Genomic DNA, 15,822 nt, shown 5'->3' with positions numbered 1-15,822 from the left:
TGCATGACAAATCTTGCACTAGGTGTCTGAAATATTTGTTTGCCATTGTAAGAATCCAGAACTCAAATCTGTACTTACAGGTTCTCCTGGCAAGCCTGGGGACCCAGGAGATCCCGGCTTTCCCTGCAAAAAGAGAATATCACACATTCATTTTATTAGGAAGCCAAATAAAATTTTCCTCTATATCAAAAATATATCTATGGGAAAAATATTCATGGTATTAATGCTTTAAGAAAGGAAAAAGAAATATTTTACCAGATTTTTGTCATATTTAATGAACAGGCTCTCGTTTTAAATGTTACTAGTCGCTTGGTTTTGCTTACCCTTCTTGGATACTAAGATGCTTTTATGAAATTTTTTTTACAACACTATGATTTTCATCTTGAGAAGTCATAGTCAGATCAAAGTTTTTCAATGTGTATGTAAAATCAATGTTTTTTTCCTTCAGGTAATTTCTAGCCCCGATTTTTTTTTTTTTTTTGTATATGACTTTATTACTCACTTAACACCTTCTGCAAATTTTCTTCATGATATTTTTTGGCCAGTTCTATTGTCATTTTATGTTCACCCTGCCAGAATTCACAATACTCTCTTATGACATCATTTAAATGTTGATTTTAAGTGTCTCTTTTGGATGCCTTTCTTTTAACAACTTGAACCTACATTTTCTGAAAGTTTCCTTAGAGCAGGTCCTCAGGTGACTTGTACAAGTGAGAGACCAAACCCATCAAGACCAGGGACAACTCTGGGAACAGCAGCACTGAGGGTTTGTGCTGAAATAGGCATTGATGGCAATGCTTGCAGGATCTCAGTCCAAGTTGCCCTGACAATCTCAGCAAAACACCAAAGTGAAAAGAAGAGGTTTACATTCTCAGATGGGGAAGAGGGTCCACTATTCAATCTAGGGAATAATGACAGGTACAGAAGACAAATTCTTTTCCAGCAAGATGTGTGGATATGTCTCAAAATACTCCTAGACTACTGAAAAAAATTTGTCTCTCATATCTACTACTTTGCTGATTAAAACTCCTTAGCATAATTGTGAAGAAATCCAATTTATTTCAGGGGAAAATATTTTATTTCACTGGATTTTATTAGTCAACAGAATACAAATTCATCACTAAAGAAGGGGCCTCATTAAATATTTCTTATCCATCTTGAATAGAGAACTTAATTCAATAACTTGGGACATATCCAGAGGGAAATTCACAGGAAGGGCACAACTGTGCAGTGTCATTATTAACAGTGCAAAATCTGTTTCAGAACAACAAACTTTGAAATTCTTACATCTGCTATAAAGCTCAGAGAAATACTTTTCCCCTTAAATGTGCAATTCTTTTAGGAAAACCCAATGAAATTAGGCTATTTAAGATGATGTTCTCTCTTGGAACTCACAGTAAATAGACTAAATCAGTGGCTAATGGAAATGGGAGTGTGTAGACACATATTTCTCTTTATTTCATGAAACATATATTTATAATTTAAACAGCTTCTGAATGTATTGGTAGCTGCCAAAATTTAATAATAAATCTATTTGCATATAAATAACTCCATATTGCCTCCTGAAATATGGATAAACTTTTTTATTAAACGGTGAATGAAATCTAATATCTTCATTTCCTTTAGGAACACAAATGAATAATTATAATTTCAATTTATTATTAGTTACTTTTACTTTCACCTACAACAAAGTTCCTCTATGACTTTCAGAAACTCCTCTGAATACCATATGTAAATAGCTGACAAAGCATTCTCCTAGAGCAAATGTTTGATCGACTTGATATGCAGATCCTTGTGGGCTGCAATAAATAATGCTCATGATTTTTCTTTGTGATAGAAAGATGCTCAGAAATTTGTGCATGCCCAGGAACACAAAAAATGTCTTTATCTATATTAAACAGAGGCAATGAGAAGAATCTCACATTTCTTAACTAAGCATATGCAGTTTTGAGTTCCAGCTTTATCATGTATTCACCTCACTCGCTCTGTCATTTTAATAATAATATGAACCCTTGCTGCTATTAAAACTCTAATTTCTTTAGGGAAAACCCATAATCATACCTACATATAAAGCACAAACCAAGCACTGGTGTCCCACAAGGACTGAGACTACAGCTCAGCACCTTGCTTGACCTGGTTTTTCAGCTTCTAAAACCAGAGTTTTCTTTAAAGAATATACATACTGGTGTCCCTGACACTCCTGGTGCTCCAGCTGGTCCACGGTCACCCTAAAGAAAAGATAAATCTATGTTTAAACTACAACAATCAAACCAGAAGTTTCTTGGTGGATTCCCATTAAAACCCAAGGAAGTGAAATGAAAATGAGGACAAGAGCCAGGCTAAATGCTAATATTTATCTGTGCCACTGGCTGATTATACAGACTTGAGCAAGTAACCAAAATCCTCTGTTTAGGTTCTCTCATATAATGTTTCCCTTTGTTTCTGCATGAGACCTCCCTTGAAAAGGGATGGAAAGTCCCTGACTTATCTGGAGTTCTCCAAATAATTATAGTTTGTGGTCATGGCAATGACCAAAATTTACACAGGGTAATTCACTTTCCTATCAACATACCCATATTTAAGATGTACCTTCCAAAGAAGTTTTTGCTTTCCTGCTGCCCAGTTATCCCTTTACTACAAGCCAATGTCCTCTGCTTGTGCCACGGCCCTTTCAGGGCAAGGGTTCTTGTTTCAGCACACGGCCACCTCCATCTATGCTTTAAGCTAGGACAGTGCTGTGTTTTTGGTTGGAACTGATGAGCTACAGGCACAAATTCATCTTTCTTGACAGGACTGTAATCCAAAGCAGATAGAGCTCAACAAGTGGTAAAACTCTACACAGAAGTATTTACCCAGACGTGTTAGTCTGCAACACCGTGCCCTGTTACTGTAATGTTGGTTACAAATGTGAAAAAATCAGGCTACTCTTTTCTGAATTTATGTCAGAAAACCCCCGGCACTGTTGAAACCATACTAACAGGACAGTATTTTTCTGAGATGGGTTTATGTTACCTGGAGCAGGTGTACTAAAGCTCTGTAAACAGCTACAGCCACGTTGTGTTCTGCATAAGAGCCCCAGGAAGTTTTGGGATTTCTGGTTTTTATTCTTATAAGCAATGGTGGTTTGTCTCATCCTCATCCTCCTGTTCAGGTGCACAATGATCTTGCTGTTGATTAGAAGCACTTCCCTCCCTTACACACAGTGTAGCAGATGACAAGTTACATGTCTGGCCTGGGGTTGGGAGAAGCAGCTCAGAGGACCCAGCTCAGCCTGTCCTGCTCTGGCAGCAGTGACCCCGTGAGGAGCAGGACACCCACCTGTGGCACAGCACTGAGTGCCTGCAGCAGGCAGGACGCGCTCTCTGGAGCCCTGCACTCTGCCCCAGGGCTCACTCCAGAACCAGAACTTGTGGTGTTTTCCCTATCTGCTGGCTGTGATGGTGAAACTAGAAATGCCTAACACTTCCCTTGCAACATTTTTTTTTTCTTTTCAGGGTTATTCTGGTCCTTTCAGCAGTCTGGCTTGGAGCACAGTTGCACCAGCTGCTGTCAGCAAGCCTGAGGTAGGGGACATTTTATGCAGAGAACATGAGCAGTTCATGAAATCATCATGACATGACAGCCAATGTTGTCTGTAGAAGATGGCATTCTGCTACACAGAGGAGCATCATGGCTCTAAATCAAAACCCAGCATGCACTATATTGCTGGGATTGTCAGGCTCTGAGATTCTGTTCATTTATTTGCATCACAAATATGAAATTCTGACCAAATTTAGTTAAGGAAAGGATATTTCTACTTTGGGAGAGGGCCAAACACTCACTCAGCTGGTTTATATGATCTGATCCATTGCTTATTCCCTTTATTTAAGTCCTGTCCCCCCTTTGTCTCAGTTAGACCTGTAGTGTCTCCCTGTGTTTGTTCATTTTGAAACCAGACTAGTCTTTAATTGCTTGTAAATTGTAGAATTCCAGAGCAAGAACCATCTCATGTAATTTAAGCATCTAGTACAGATCTTAGATCTTAGATCTTGTCATTATTTAAATCTTTCACAAGACCTTAGATCTTGTCACCGACTGAGCAAGTAGGAGGAATACACAGTGATATTGAGAGGGAAACTTTGGATTTACATTTCTTTGTGATGAAAAATAAGTTTCAGTAAAGTAATTTTGCATGAAGGCATTTAATAGCATAATTCAAAAAAGCTGAGAAACATTTCATTTGCAAAAAAATTTACTCCTTTTTCTTCCTAAATAAGAAGATATGGGGAAAATCAAACTGGTTTTGCTGACAGAAAACATATTTACAGATTTTTTTTATTTCTCCGCTAAATGTTTTGTAATTTGCTATATTTAGAAATGAATACTTTTTTATCCTTTTTTAGCCTTTTATAAAAAGCTTTTCTTTAAATTTGTAATCAGCCTCCACAATTAGAAAGAAAAAGGCTGAGAACAAGACAGACGACTGTAAACAAAAGATGATGTTCAAGAGGGAACAAGAACCATACAGAGGAAAATATTAACTATATTACTCTCAATTATAGTAGTATTCTACCAAGAATTTTACCAGGGCTTCTACACACAATTTTCCATTTGCAGAAAATGAAATTTTATGTTCAGTGAGTATGTTATTTACACCCATGCAAAGCATGTTTTTTGCTTGTTTAAAGCAAAAACCCAGAAAATATAAATAAGTATGCAAAGATTTTTCTCATAGAAACATTAACTTACACATGAAAAATAAACCAAAGAAGGCTTCAGAAAACATTTAGCTGCAGATAGTGGCTGCTAAGAAATCATGCCTTCTTTTTAGGAGTCCTACCTTTTCCCCTGGGAGTCCTTCCAGTCCTGGTAATCCCATTGGTCCTGGGTCACCCTGTTTTTTAATTTTTTTAAATTAAAAGATTGCATACATTAGAATTTCTTTACTCAACATGGGAAATATTAAAGAGCAAGCGACAGCAGATTATTTAACTTGAGATTACTGTAACAGCTAACCAGTTACTAGGTAAACAGATTTTGTTATGCCTCATTTTACTGATTTACAAATTAAGCTTTTCTCAGAGTCTCTGTGTGAGTATTTGGCTCAATGATTTAATTTTGATGAAAAATGTTATACAGAATTACAGAACTAGGTGCTAGTACAGAAAGATGTATTCAGCTTCCAGGCATTATTGTGAAACAAAAAAAGAAGTTTTGTGAATTTTTTTGAAAACAAATTATTAAACTGTTTTAGAAAACTGTCTTACAACTGCATGTTTGGCTGTCACTGCTGAGAGGTTTTGGTTTGGATTTCTTACTGTCCTTCAGAAGTACCATGTGTCAAACTACTTGGGGAATTCTCTATCAAAACCAAAAAATACATACATACATACCGCTGTTCCAGGATCCCCTTTTGGACCCTGCAAAAAAACCCAAAAAACCAAGCTACATTTAAAGAAGAACAGTTACATGGTAAGATGGCTTTTTTTTAATGACTGCATTATGAGTATACTTTGCTAATGCAGTCCATTTAGAATCATTATTCATTCCAGTCCCAGCTGATTAATTTAGTACAAAATCTTAGTAACGTTTTGGGTTTTGTTTTGCTGTTCCAGAATACAGAGAAAGACAGCTCTGCTGCTTGGTGCCAGTCCATAACTGTGGTTACCAAAGAGACAATCATCTCAAAACAGAACTTGCCTATGGTGCTAAAAAGGAGGAGAATGTAAATAAGGGCACAGCATCTTTAGATCCACGGAACCAAAGCAACACTGTCCAGCTGCAAGGTACTGCATGCAGTGTGAAAGACACCAGCCCTGTATTACTTCCACAATCTAATTCTTAATTTTACACATTTTCCTGCACTGTAGCCACATGTAGTGAAACAGTGACAGAACTCAGATCAGAATTCCCGAGCTTCTTATTTCTGGCACCAAATTTCACTACAAAACTATGCCTCCATGAACTATAAATACAAAATTATACATTTTTAGTATAAGAATACTTTCACTAAAGGCTCCAATACCAAATTATGTACCATTTCTGCAGCCTTTACTTGCTAGGATGAAATGATTTATTCAAAATAAACCACTGTCCAAAATGGGCTAAAATGCTTGGCAAACATAAAATCACAGTATGTGTGCTACATACCAATCCTTATTATTGAAATCTTCCACAAATAAAATCCAATTCCATGCAACTAACCCTTCTCTGTTTCTATGCCATTAGCTGCTAGAAATGAGGTTTCTGGTAGCACTTACTGGAGGTCCTGGTGGACCCGGATAACTCGCGACACTCACTCCTCCCTGTAACAGCAAGTTTAAAAGTTGAGTTGGGCTAAAATTGGGTGGGGATTGAAAAAAAAGCAATTAACATTAAAGAGAAATACCTGCAGTTTATATAAGCTGCTCATTCCATTTCTTTCATTGTAAGGCATACCCTTTAAAGCATAAAAACCAAGTAAGTGTCACTTATGAATTATAAAGGCAGAACTATTGCCCTGTTCAAGTCCTGCAGTTCAGCAAAGCTGTGGTATCCTTTTTGTTCTCAATCTGCCAAAGATTCCACATTCCAGAAGAAAATAAGATACACACTAAGACAGCTTGGGGCTTTTTTTAAAAATTATAAACCAAGAAACCTGTAAATCAGTGTGCATCATATTTTGATTTTTATTATTGTAATTCTCCAGGATAAATTTTTTTGTTAGGTACTATTCCACTTAATTTAGAGTCCAGTGAGCTCCGCAGATTTTCCCTAGGTTGCCTGGGTTCTCTGATCTCAGGTATCCAAGCTGTCAATTTTACTCTAATAATATTGGATACCAAGGTTAACTAATTCTTAAAGGGCTTTAGTGATCTGAACTTACTCAGTGATGAATTGAGAGAAAAAAAAATGGAGTATGGAAAGCTTTAGAAAAAAGACACTGTTACCTTCCTGCAATATTAATTTTTATTAGACCAAAACTCAGTTCTTTACATTACATTACATTTTACCCACAAGCATATTGTTCCTAATATAAATTCAAGATAAAAAACAAAATGTCTCACCGGAGGCCCAGGTGGTCCAGGTTTCCCAGGAGAACCTTCACTACCCTAGTACAGCAAGAGATTGATGTATTCATTTACTGTAACTGGCCACATCTATTCCACACTCAAGCTATGATGACCACAATGACAATAAACAAGAGATACAGTCAATAAGAGCAGGTAATATTAAGAATAAATTCTCCTGCAGTGTTCCTGCTTTAGCTTTAGGGAAGGCATGAATCATTACTTTTTACCAGTTTTTATTTTGTTAGTTACTTGCTGCTTTATGTGTAGTAACTTCCTTATGGCAAAATAACAGTGGTAACCTGGGTTGGGAATCATTTCATATGTACCAGGAGGGAGAAGGAAAAAAACAGAGTTGTTAATATGAATTTCTAAGCAAGTGGCAGATAAAAGTTAACATTAATTTTATGCTTCGTGTATTATTTTGCAAAAGCCAGTCCTCAGTTGATCATTCATATGTAAATAAAGAAGAGCTACAGTTTCAGAAATTTAGTTTATGTAGAAACATATTGAATATAAATTAAGATTTTTTTAAATAATCTTCCTTACTAAGAGATATAATGAATATTTTTTTGGTTTTTACTGTAAAATATTCATCCATTGTTACCTGTATCTCTAGCCTGTTCTGCTATTGTGTACTGAATTGCTTATATTATACAGGGCATAGCTGCTGAGATTTTTCTGCAGCAGAATCATGGGGTCTGTGGATAGTAGAGAGCTGCAAAGGTTTCAACATAAAATTTCCCAATTAATCTTCTCAAACTCTCATCACAAATGAGATAAATACACTGTATAATTTGGAACAAGTCTGTCAGAATTTTTCACTGGCTTTGTTGGATCTTATTTAATGTATGTCAGAGATACACTTAAGTCACAAATTTAAAATTACTAAGGTGGCAAAAATCAAGCTAAGTGCTCAATGCCAACAATTAGCTCAGCAGAAAAATATAATTCTTACTGAACATTTATACGAGGATAATTTCCAAATGACCCTGTTAATTGTTAGAAATTGTCAGCCTCCCAAGAGTGGTTTGAAGAACTTCATGGGGAATTAAAATCCTATTATTTTAGAAAGCACATTATGTGATCAATTCTCAAGTGTGTCTCAGATGAAGGACAGAGGAGAAATTAACTGGGGCTTTATTTCAGTTTACTTCATTACTCTTCAGCCATGTGACTTTTTCCACTTTTAGAATGATGAGACACGAGCTGTAGAGCAGGGGCTTCTCATTCCCACCTGTGTGTGAGTTGTGAACAAGGACCTATCAAAGAATTGTGTTTTGCATTCAGTTAGATAAAAAAGGAAAGAAGTTGGGTAAACTTTTGTTACCATGATCTGCAAGGAGACAACTCTCATTCAAATTTTATACTGAAATAATTTCAGAGTTTTACAAAACAGTTTTCTTTCTTAGTCATACCAAAGTTTTGTAGGGAATTAGAATCCTACATGTGGATGTGGCAGTGCTGTGCCTGGAAAAGCCCAGAGTACTACTGAAAGAAAAGCTGTATTCATACACAAAATGTAGAACTGGTCCCAGAAAGGATTTTGCAGCAAAGTTTGGCTCTGCAGTATTGCTCTGATTTGAAGTACCCAAAAAATGAATTTGACCTCATAATATCCAGTTCCTGATAAAAGAACATATAAAATTTTGAAAAAAGCAGTTCTTTATATATATGTGTATATATATACATATACATACATATATATATATACACACATATATATACAGATTATATATGAGAATGTAAATTAAGTATAAAGGAAACTCACATAATTTTTCAGACTAACTAACACCCAATAACTTTCAGTGCTTGTACAACTACTTTTGAACATAATATTCATAAAAGAATAAGAAGCACAGCAAGAAGTCATTAGTCATATTCTATGTGAGAAACATATTTTCACTTTCCTAAAATTTATATATTGTGTTATGCCTAAAGAAAATTCTCTGCAACTTAAATACACCACAAGGACTGTACTTCAAAATATAAGGCCATATGCACAGCCCTGCTTAGGGAAAGTTGTAGTGAAACACAAATAAAAATTTGAAATGTGTGCCACATTCTTGTTACACTCTTGCATTTGTTTAAAAGGCCCCCAAAAGACAGTGTAATGGGATTGCAAAACCTTCACAGACCTGTACCAAGATTAAAAAGAAGGAATACCTTTTCTCCTTTTGCTCCAGCTGGACCAGGATGTCCAGGTCTTCCTGGGACTCCCTGCACAACACAGAATTGTTTGTATAAGTTAGGAAAAAAAGGACACACAATATTTTTGCAGTGTCACTAAGTTTTTACAAGACGCTTTTTGGAGGTAGTTTAAACCTAATTATACTTCTCCTTCAGGTTTAAATATTTCTCTTCTCTTTGATACAACAGCTGTGTCCTCCTGATAAGTTCTTTGAAGGGTAAAACACGTCTTGACTGTTGCATTTTCACCTTGGCAAATTAAATGTGGTGACCCTAACTGGCACATCTTGATCCAGCTGAGAATCATGTTTTACTGCTAAATGTCAATTTATGTATTCCAAATTAGACTTCTTAAATGTGCTACAATTTTTGAAAGAAGTATTAGTATTGTCATGAAACCTGGGAATGAATAATGATTATACTAACTAATGTCATTCCCATATGTAGAAAAGAATATTTCAAAACATTTCCAAGAGGACCTCTCCCAGTAATACCAACAATTTTAATGATATATTTCAGTGTCTTTAAATATTGCCAGCTTTTTCTCATTCTTTGGTTTTGAATTGTGAAACCAAGTAATTACTTTGTTTTTGCACAAAGTTTTTTTTTCAGAATGACTAGCTGGAATTATTTTTAGATTTTATTACTAACATGACTCTAACTTGGGTAAAAATACACATTTCAGTGCAAGTTTGCACATCATAAATCATGTAACCTCACAGATTCTCTAGTAATGTCAAAACTTCCAATCTATTTAAGTTCCATAAACTTTGAGTCCAGACAATTATGGTATTTTCAGTAACATCAACAGCAGTATAGTTTACTTCACTAGAGCCAGAATGGGTAAGATTTTATTATTACTCTCCTAAAAGATAAAAGAAAGGACTAGATCTAGGCAGTTATAGCAAGCCCTACAGAAATAAATTAGATCACAGGTGATACTTACAGATGGGCCACTGGGTCCTGACACACCTGGCAGTCCAGGAGCACCTTGGAGACCCTGGAGATTAAAAGAGCACATGCCTAGTTCCTCTCCCACTTATCCTTCAAAAATACTTATATTCAGCATGTCCAGCTGTACTATACCTGTATTACAGTGCATTTTCTTCTAAAATGTAGGCATTATTTTTAGTAATGTCTAAAAAGAATAACCACCCCACCAGGTGGGGAAGAGAACCAGGTTATCATTGAACCAGGTTAGAGGCAACTTCTTTCTTGAGTGATAAACACCACTTGTCCTTCAACTTTCACATTTTTATCCTATATTTTGTAAATAGTTTTGTCCTTAGTTGTGCAGATAAGAACAGATGTCAAGTTTTTCCTTAGAGATTAATTTTCAATTTTTTTTTTTTTTATTAAAAGGTTGTTGTTTTTTTCTGGTGAGAAGACATTTAAGCAGGCTTCTCAATATTACCTGATGCTATCTAAATGAAATGGTACTTTCTGCCTCAGTTTTGGTTTGGCTTTTTGGTAATTGAACATGACATTTTACATAGTATTTAATGATCTACTTTCCTGCTGGTATTCTATTTGATGGTCTGAAAATCAATGGACTCTGGTATCCACTTACTAAACATGACAGCAGTGCAACTCACTGCAGTGGATGGAGGTGGGATTTGAGACAAGCCATGTGTCACTGAGCATCTTTCCTCTGCCACACCAGGCTCAGGTGCAATTTTAGACATGTGAAAGTGATGTACAAATGAGAAATTACACTCTTGGTTCTCCCTAAAACCCACAAAGAGAAATGGATTCTTCCAAGCAGTGGTTGATTTCATCTGTCCATCCTCTGACAAGAAAAATCCCCTCAGAAAAGGAGTATTTCTCATTTGAAATGCAGGGTTTAAGAAGGAATGGCTAAGGAGGCAGCCTAGAAAGCCACAGTGGTCAGGAACCCTGAAATTGGTGCTCTGAGAGGGAGACTGAGGGAAAAAATTTGGAGAGTAATAAATCAGCAAAAACGTAGAGATGTAGAGACATTGATTTTTCTTTCTTGCTCCTACATACAGAGGACATTGATTCACTTCTGCAGCTTTTCAGAGTGGCAAGGTAACTGCTAATGTGCTCTCTGCTCCTTTTGAACTCCTTTACTCTGATGTACATTTACATGAAAAATTAATATGAAACCAAAGGAACATCTTCTGTAATTCTTACTACTGATATTAAAAAAACCTCCCCTGAAAAAAAGAAGTGCTTTGAAAATGAAGATAACAAGTTCAACAGAGATTAAAGGGTGATTGGAAAGCATAGGGAAGTTAATGAGCATATTTCAAAGGGATTCAGGTAGGCTTCTCTCTCTTTCTTCCCATTTCTTCCCATTCCAAAGAAATGATCAAAATAAAAATAGTAAAATTTTAAAAAATAAGTTACTTTTAAAATGTTTTCATACATGATTCTGAAAAAAAGTTTCACTTCCACCCTCACCATGTCATATCCAAAAGCTGCTGCAAAGTGAAAATATCAGAGCTAACCAACTCTCAAAAGGTGAGGAAACATATGAATACTGAACTTATTAACACAGCATTAATGAAAAATATACAATGAATTTGCTCTAGACTACTTTAAAAACATCTGCCAGACATAAAGTTGCTGTTACCTTATTAACTTCTTAATTGCCTGTAATATCTTATTTATTTTTTAATAGTACTTGAATTGTCAAGATTGTTTTGCTAATGCCTCATTCCTCCTAGGGCTGACTGCTAGAGGTATCCTATATGGCACAAAGTATGTGTTACTCTCCCATTTATTTTTAAGTAAAATTCTGAATGAAATTTGCTTTTGGCTGCACCATCCTTATAGGGAATATGTTCTTAATTCCACCTCAGGAGGCACATCAGGTGTGAGGTCTATATATCATCATCTAAAACCAAATATATATGTAATATATATGTAAAATATATATGTAATGAGCTCTATATATATCATATAAAACCAAAGAAAAAAATAAGCATGATACTTTAGGCTGACAACATGCTAAATTCTGGGACAAAACAGTAGCAGGAGCTGCATTTTTTTTTCCACATACAACTGTGTACTTTTGTAAGCCAAGAATACTGATAAACACATTTTTTGGGAAAATATTCTCTTATTCTACTACTCTTTAAAAATTCTTAAGCTATCATGGCCTTAGCGCTGAAGGAATGTGAAATGCTTATAAAGAATTACAAACCCCTCAATCAATACACTCTAGATTCTAGATTTGTATTTTCCAGGTGCTGTGTCTTGTAACCAGCACTCCTAAATTAAAATAGACGTGTTTAATCCCAGTTAAGTAGTTTGGAGTTTCAAAGTTCTCACCACATACTTTTTAATGGGCTACTTATTTTAACTCCTCAGTTGGCTAAGGCCACTAAGAAATTCATTTATTTATCCAGATTAATTTCCTCAATAGCTTCTGCTGTGGTGACTTTTATTTTTTTTTTCTTTTTCACTGATAGTGTTCTTGAAATGTTAACTGCAAATATTTCAATTGAAAATGAAAGCTATAGCAGCTATTTTGGATTTGGCACCACAAGTCATTTGGCTTTTTTTTTCCCTTCTCCATAAAGACATAAAAATAACTCTAAGAATGTAATATAAGATGCAAAATATTGTAAATACTTTAAATTCAGCCTATTCAAATATTTTTCAGTTTCCATTTTATAGTAGTTGCTGCTATTACTGTTCACATCAGATTATTTGCTTAATGGGAAGTTTTCAAAAGTGAATTCTAAAGGGGAACTAACCAAATGAAAGCAAATATGTTAGAGACATGAAGCATTTTCTGAAAATATTTGGCATTAGCCTATTTATTGCTGTATCCTATATCCTTAAAGATTAGCATGTAAATGTATGTGAGGCTTTAAAATATACAAATGAGCAAAAATTCACTGATGAAAATCAACTCAATGTTATTTAACTGAATAATAATATTCAATCCTATTGAAAAATCAGAATCAAGGGCTATTTATAGCACTACATTACTATCACAGCAGTTGTAAAGAACTAAATAACATTCTGTGCATTTAATTTTCAGTCTAGGTCTTTACTCAGGTTCAGATAAGAATGCTACCACTGTAGAAATGAAGTAATTTTACCTCATCGCCCTTTTCCCCCACAAGCCCAGGAAATCCACGTTCACCTTTGCTTCCCTATGAAAACATAACATTCAAACAAATATTTTCTATTAGAGAACAATGAATTTCATGCTCTGTAGGGCATTTTATATACATTCAATAAATGCTAGCATGATGCTCTTACAGTCATAGTGCCTAAAACATAAAGCAAAAGCTCAAAACCATCTGAAAACTTTCAAACAAACCTCCCCACAAGGTGAAAGGAAATTAATGGTTTGTTCCTAGGAGGCAAAATACTCAAAAGACCTTAAGATGGAGACATTAACACCAAAGAGCTTGAGTGCTTGCTGAAATGGAGAAAGTTCACTTCCATGGAATTAGTCTCGATGACAGGAGATATTTATATGTCAAACCATGTGGCTTTTTATGTGATTCCAGAGAAGCAGGATTTTGATTGAGGCCAGTGACACTTCAAGCCCAGGGAAATGGCTGTGCTGCTCCCTTGGGAACAGGGGCAAGGGCACAGGGTGCTCCAGCTGTGTTGCACACGAGGGAGACAGGGGGAGTTTGCCTCTTCTCTGCAGGATTCTCGTGTGAATGACTCACCCAAAATGAGTCCAGAGATAGCCAAGCACTGCTGGGCACTCAGATCTGAGCCAGCTTTAATGGAGGCATGACACAGAAAAGCTATCTGGGCCTGGGACTCAATTCAGGCTATTTTGCTCACTCAACCTAGACAAAAGGCAAACTGACACATGAAGAGGCTTGGGACGTAAAAATCATTTGAAGTTTTAGGCTGCCCAATGCTGCAGGGATACAGGTGAGACAAAAAAGTCAAGTCTCACAAAGGTAAGTATCTGTCTTTTTGCTTTTAACAAGGACCAAAGCAATGAAAAGTACACTCCAAAACTTACTTTTGGTCCTTCTCTGCCAGGAATGCCTGGAGGACCTCTTGTGCCAGGATCACCCTGTGGAGCAGACAGAAGATGAAGTGACAAATAAATATTTTTATGACATAGATCTGATCCATGCAGACTGATCTATGCACACTGCTTCCTTCCTGTTTTCTGCCCAGGCCTCCATTTTTAACCCAAAGCTTCTCTTCAGTCCTGGCTCTCTTCTAAACCATGTACTTGCTCAGAGAGACTTCCTTGTTTTCCTCCCCATCTCTCACACTCTCTACTCAAACCATACTAACACATTTTTAGCTTTACTTTGGATAGCCCCAGACACACCTGTGTTTAGGTTTGAGCATCTTCCTTTCAAGGATTAGTTAGAGATGAAGGCTACTTGTTACTCTCTCCAGCTTCAAATCTGTAGTTATTTAAAAGTAAATGACCCCTGCATTGCTGAGAGAAGCATTTGCCAGCTAAATTGCAGTCATGCAGAAGTGCTAACTGCAAAACACCCAGAAATGAAGAATGAGGCTTAAAGAAGTAGCAAGAGAGAGAGCTCTGACAAGAAGAGCATGTACAGCAGAAAGGCAGCACAATTACAATCAAAAGGAAAGACCTAAAATAAATCATATTTGGAAATGAGAAAGTCAATAAACCCTAAGTACATGTATTAATAAAGGACAGAAGAAATGATGTGAGCTTTTCATATTGAAATACTCCTGAGCACAGTTTTCATTTTGGAATATTGCAGAACACTCCAAATTTCATTATTTTTCAAAATAATATCTTAGAAATTCTAGACTATTTTCCCCATTTGGTATATTACTGAAATTAATGCTACAAAGTAAAGTGAAGAACAAGGTATATTTGTAGCAATTCATACTGTGGGCTGGATATGCTGAATAGGCCCTTGCTGGCTACCATCTCCCTTGCTGTTCTAACACTATTTTGCAAAATTTCTATAAAATTAATTTCTGGAGTATTTTTAAAAAGAAACAAAAAGTTAAAAAAAATCACAATGCTATTTTAGGCTAGCCATATAAGTCAGAACTGTACCTACAAAAGCTCTCAAGTTCATGTTTGTTTAAAAAGCATGTTATAGCAAAAAAAGACATTTAATCTCTGAAAAATTTACCTTCAGTATAGCACCCATGTCACCCACAAGTGGAAGTGCGACCTGAAATTTAAAAAGGAATCTGCAGTTAATGTTTTACAAAGCACTACTGATTCTGATGTGTTTTCATTGCTTCTAAACTTTGTATGTACACATGGAGCTGATTATATATGTATGTGGGTTCAATCTACTCTTTAATGAAAAGTCAAAGGAAAAAACAGGTTTTCAGATGTAGTTAAATATCACAGTCTACCCTTACTTACTGATTACCCAAACTTACTGATTGTAATTCTTAACTATAAATTCAATGAAATGTCTCAAACCATGACAACAGCCTTCCTCCTGAACATACACTAATATAGTTTTTGTAGCACATCAGCAACAGCTCAGTGTTACTGGAATGTCTTGTACTCTCACCTGATTTTCTTCAATAGTTTTCCTCCTCCTTTCTCCTAGGCTTTGACTCTACTGTCATCTGTAGTACAAATTCTGGAGATGCCAAAGCTAAGTTCAATAAATTAGCTCAGATACTGGAAATA

General features: G+C 35.9%; 1 protein-coding gene across 5 annotated transcripts in view; it reads right to left on the bottom strand.

Annotated features, from left to right (window-relative positions):
* The window catches only part of COL19A1 (collagen type XIX alpha 1 chain), a 183,821-nt gene that overhangs the window by 22,603 nt on the left and 145,396 nt on the right, over window positions 1–15,822 (bottom strand). For all 5 annotated transcript variants that reach the window (XM_077174795.1, XM_077174798.1, XM_077174799.1 and 2 more), the window contains 12 exons: window positions 15,305–15,346; window positions 14,188–14,241; window positions 13,295–13,348; window positions 10,165–10,218; window positions 9,195–9,248; window positions 7,026–7,070; window positions 6,368–6,418; window positions 6,240–6,284; window positions 5,373–5,399; window positions 4,820–4,873; window positions 2,184–2,228; window positions 79–123 (listed from right to left, as the gene is read on the bottom strand). In XM_077174795.1, coding sequence (XP_077030910.1) covers window positions 79–123; window positions 2,184–2,228; window positions 4,820–4,873; window positions 5,373–5,399; window positions 6,240–6,284; window positions 6,368–6,418; window positions 7,026–7,070; window positions 9,195–9,248; window positions 10,165–10,218; window positions 13,295–13,348; window positions 14,188–14,241; window positions 15,305–15,346 — 570 coding nt within the window. The remainder of the gene's footprint in view (window positions 1–78; window positions 124–2,183; window positions 2,229–4,819; window positions 4,874–5,372; window positions 5,400–6,239; window positions 6,285–6,367; window positions 6,419–7,025; window positions 7,071–9,194; window positions 9,249–10,164; window positions 10,219–13,294; window positions 13,349–14,187; window positions 14,242–15,304; window positions 15,347–15,822) is intronic.

Source organism: Agelaius phoeniceus, chromosome 3 (genome assembly GCF_051311805.1).
Source record: "Agelaius phoeniceus isolate bAgePho1 chromosome 3, bAgePho1.hap1, whole genome shotgun sequence".
NCBI classification, from domain to species: Eukaryota; Metazoa; Chordata; class Aves; order Passeriformes; family Icteridae; genus Agelaius; species Agelaius phoeniceus.
Note: the sequence above shows the minus strand (reverse complement) of the source record. Positions and strands in the feature narration are given on the sequence as shown.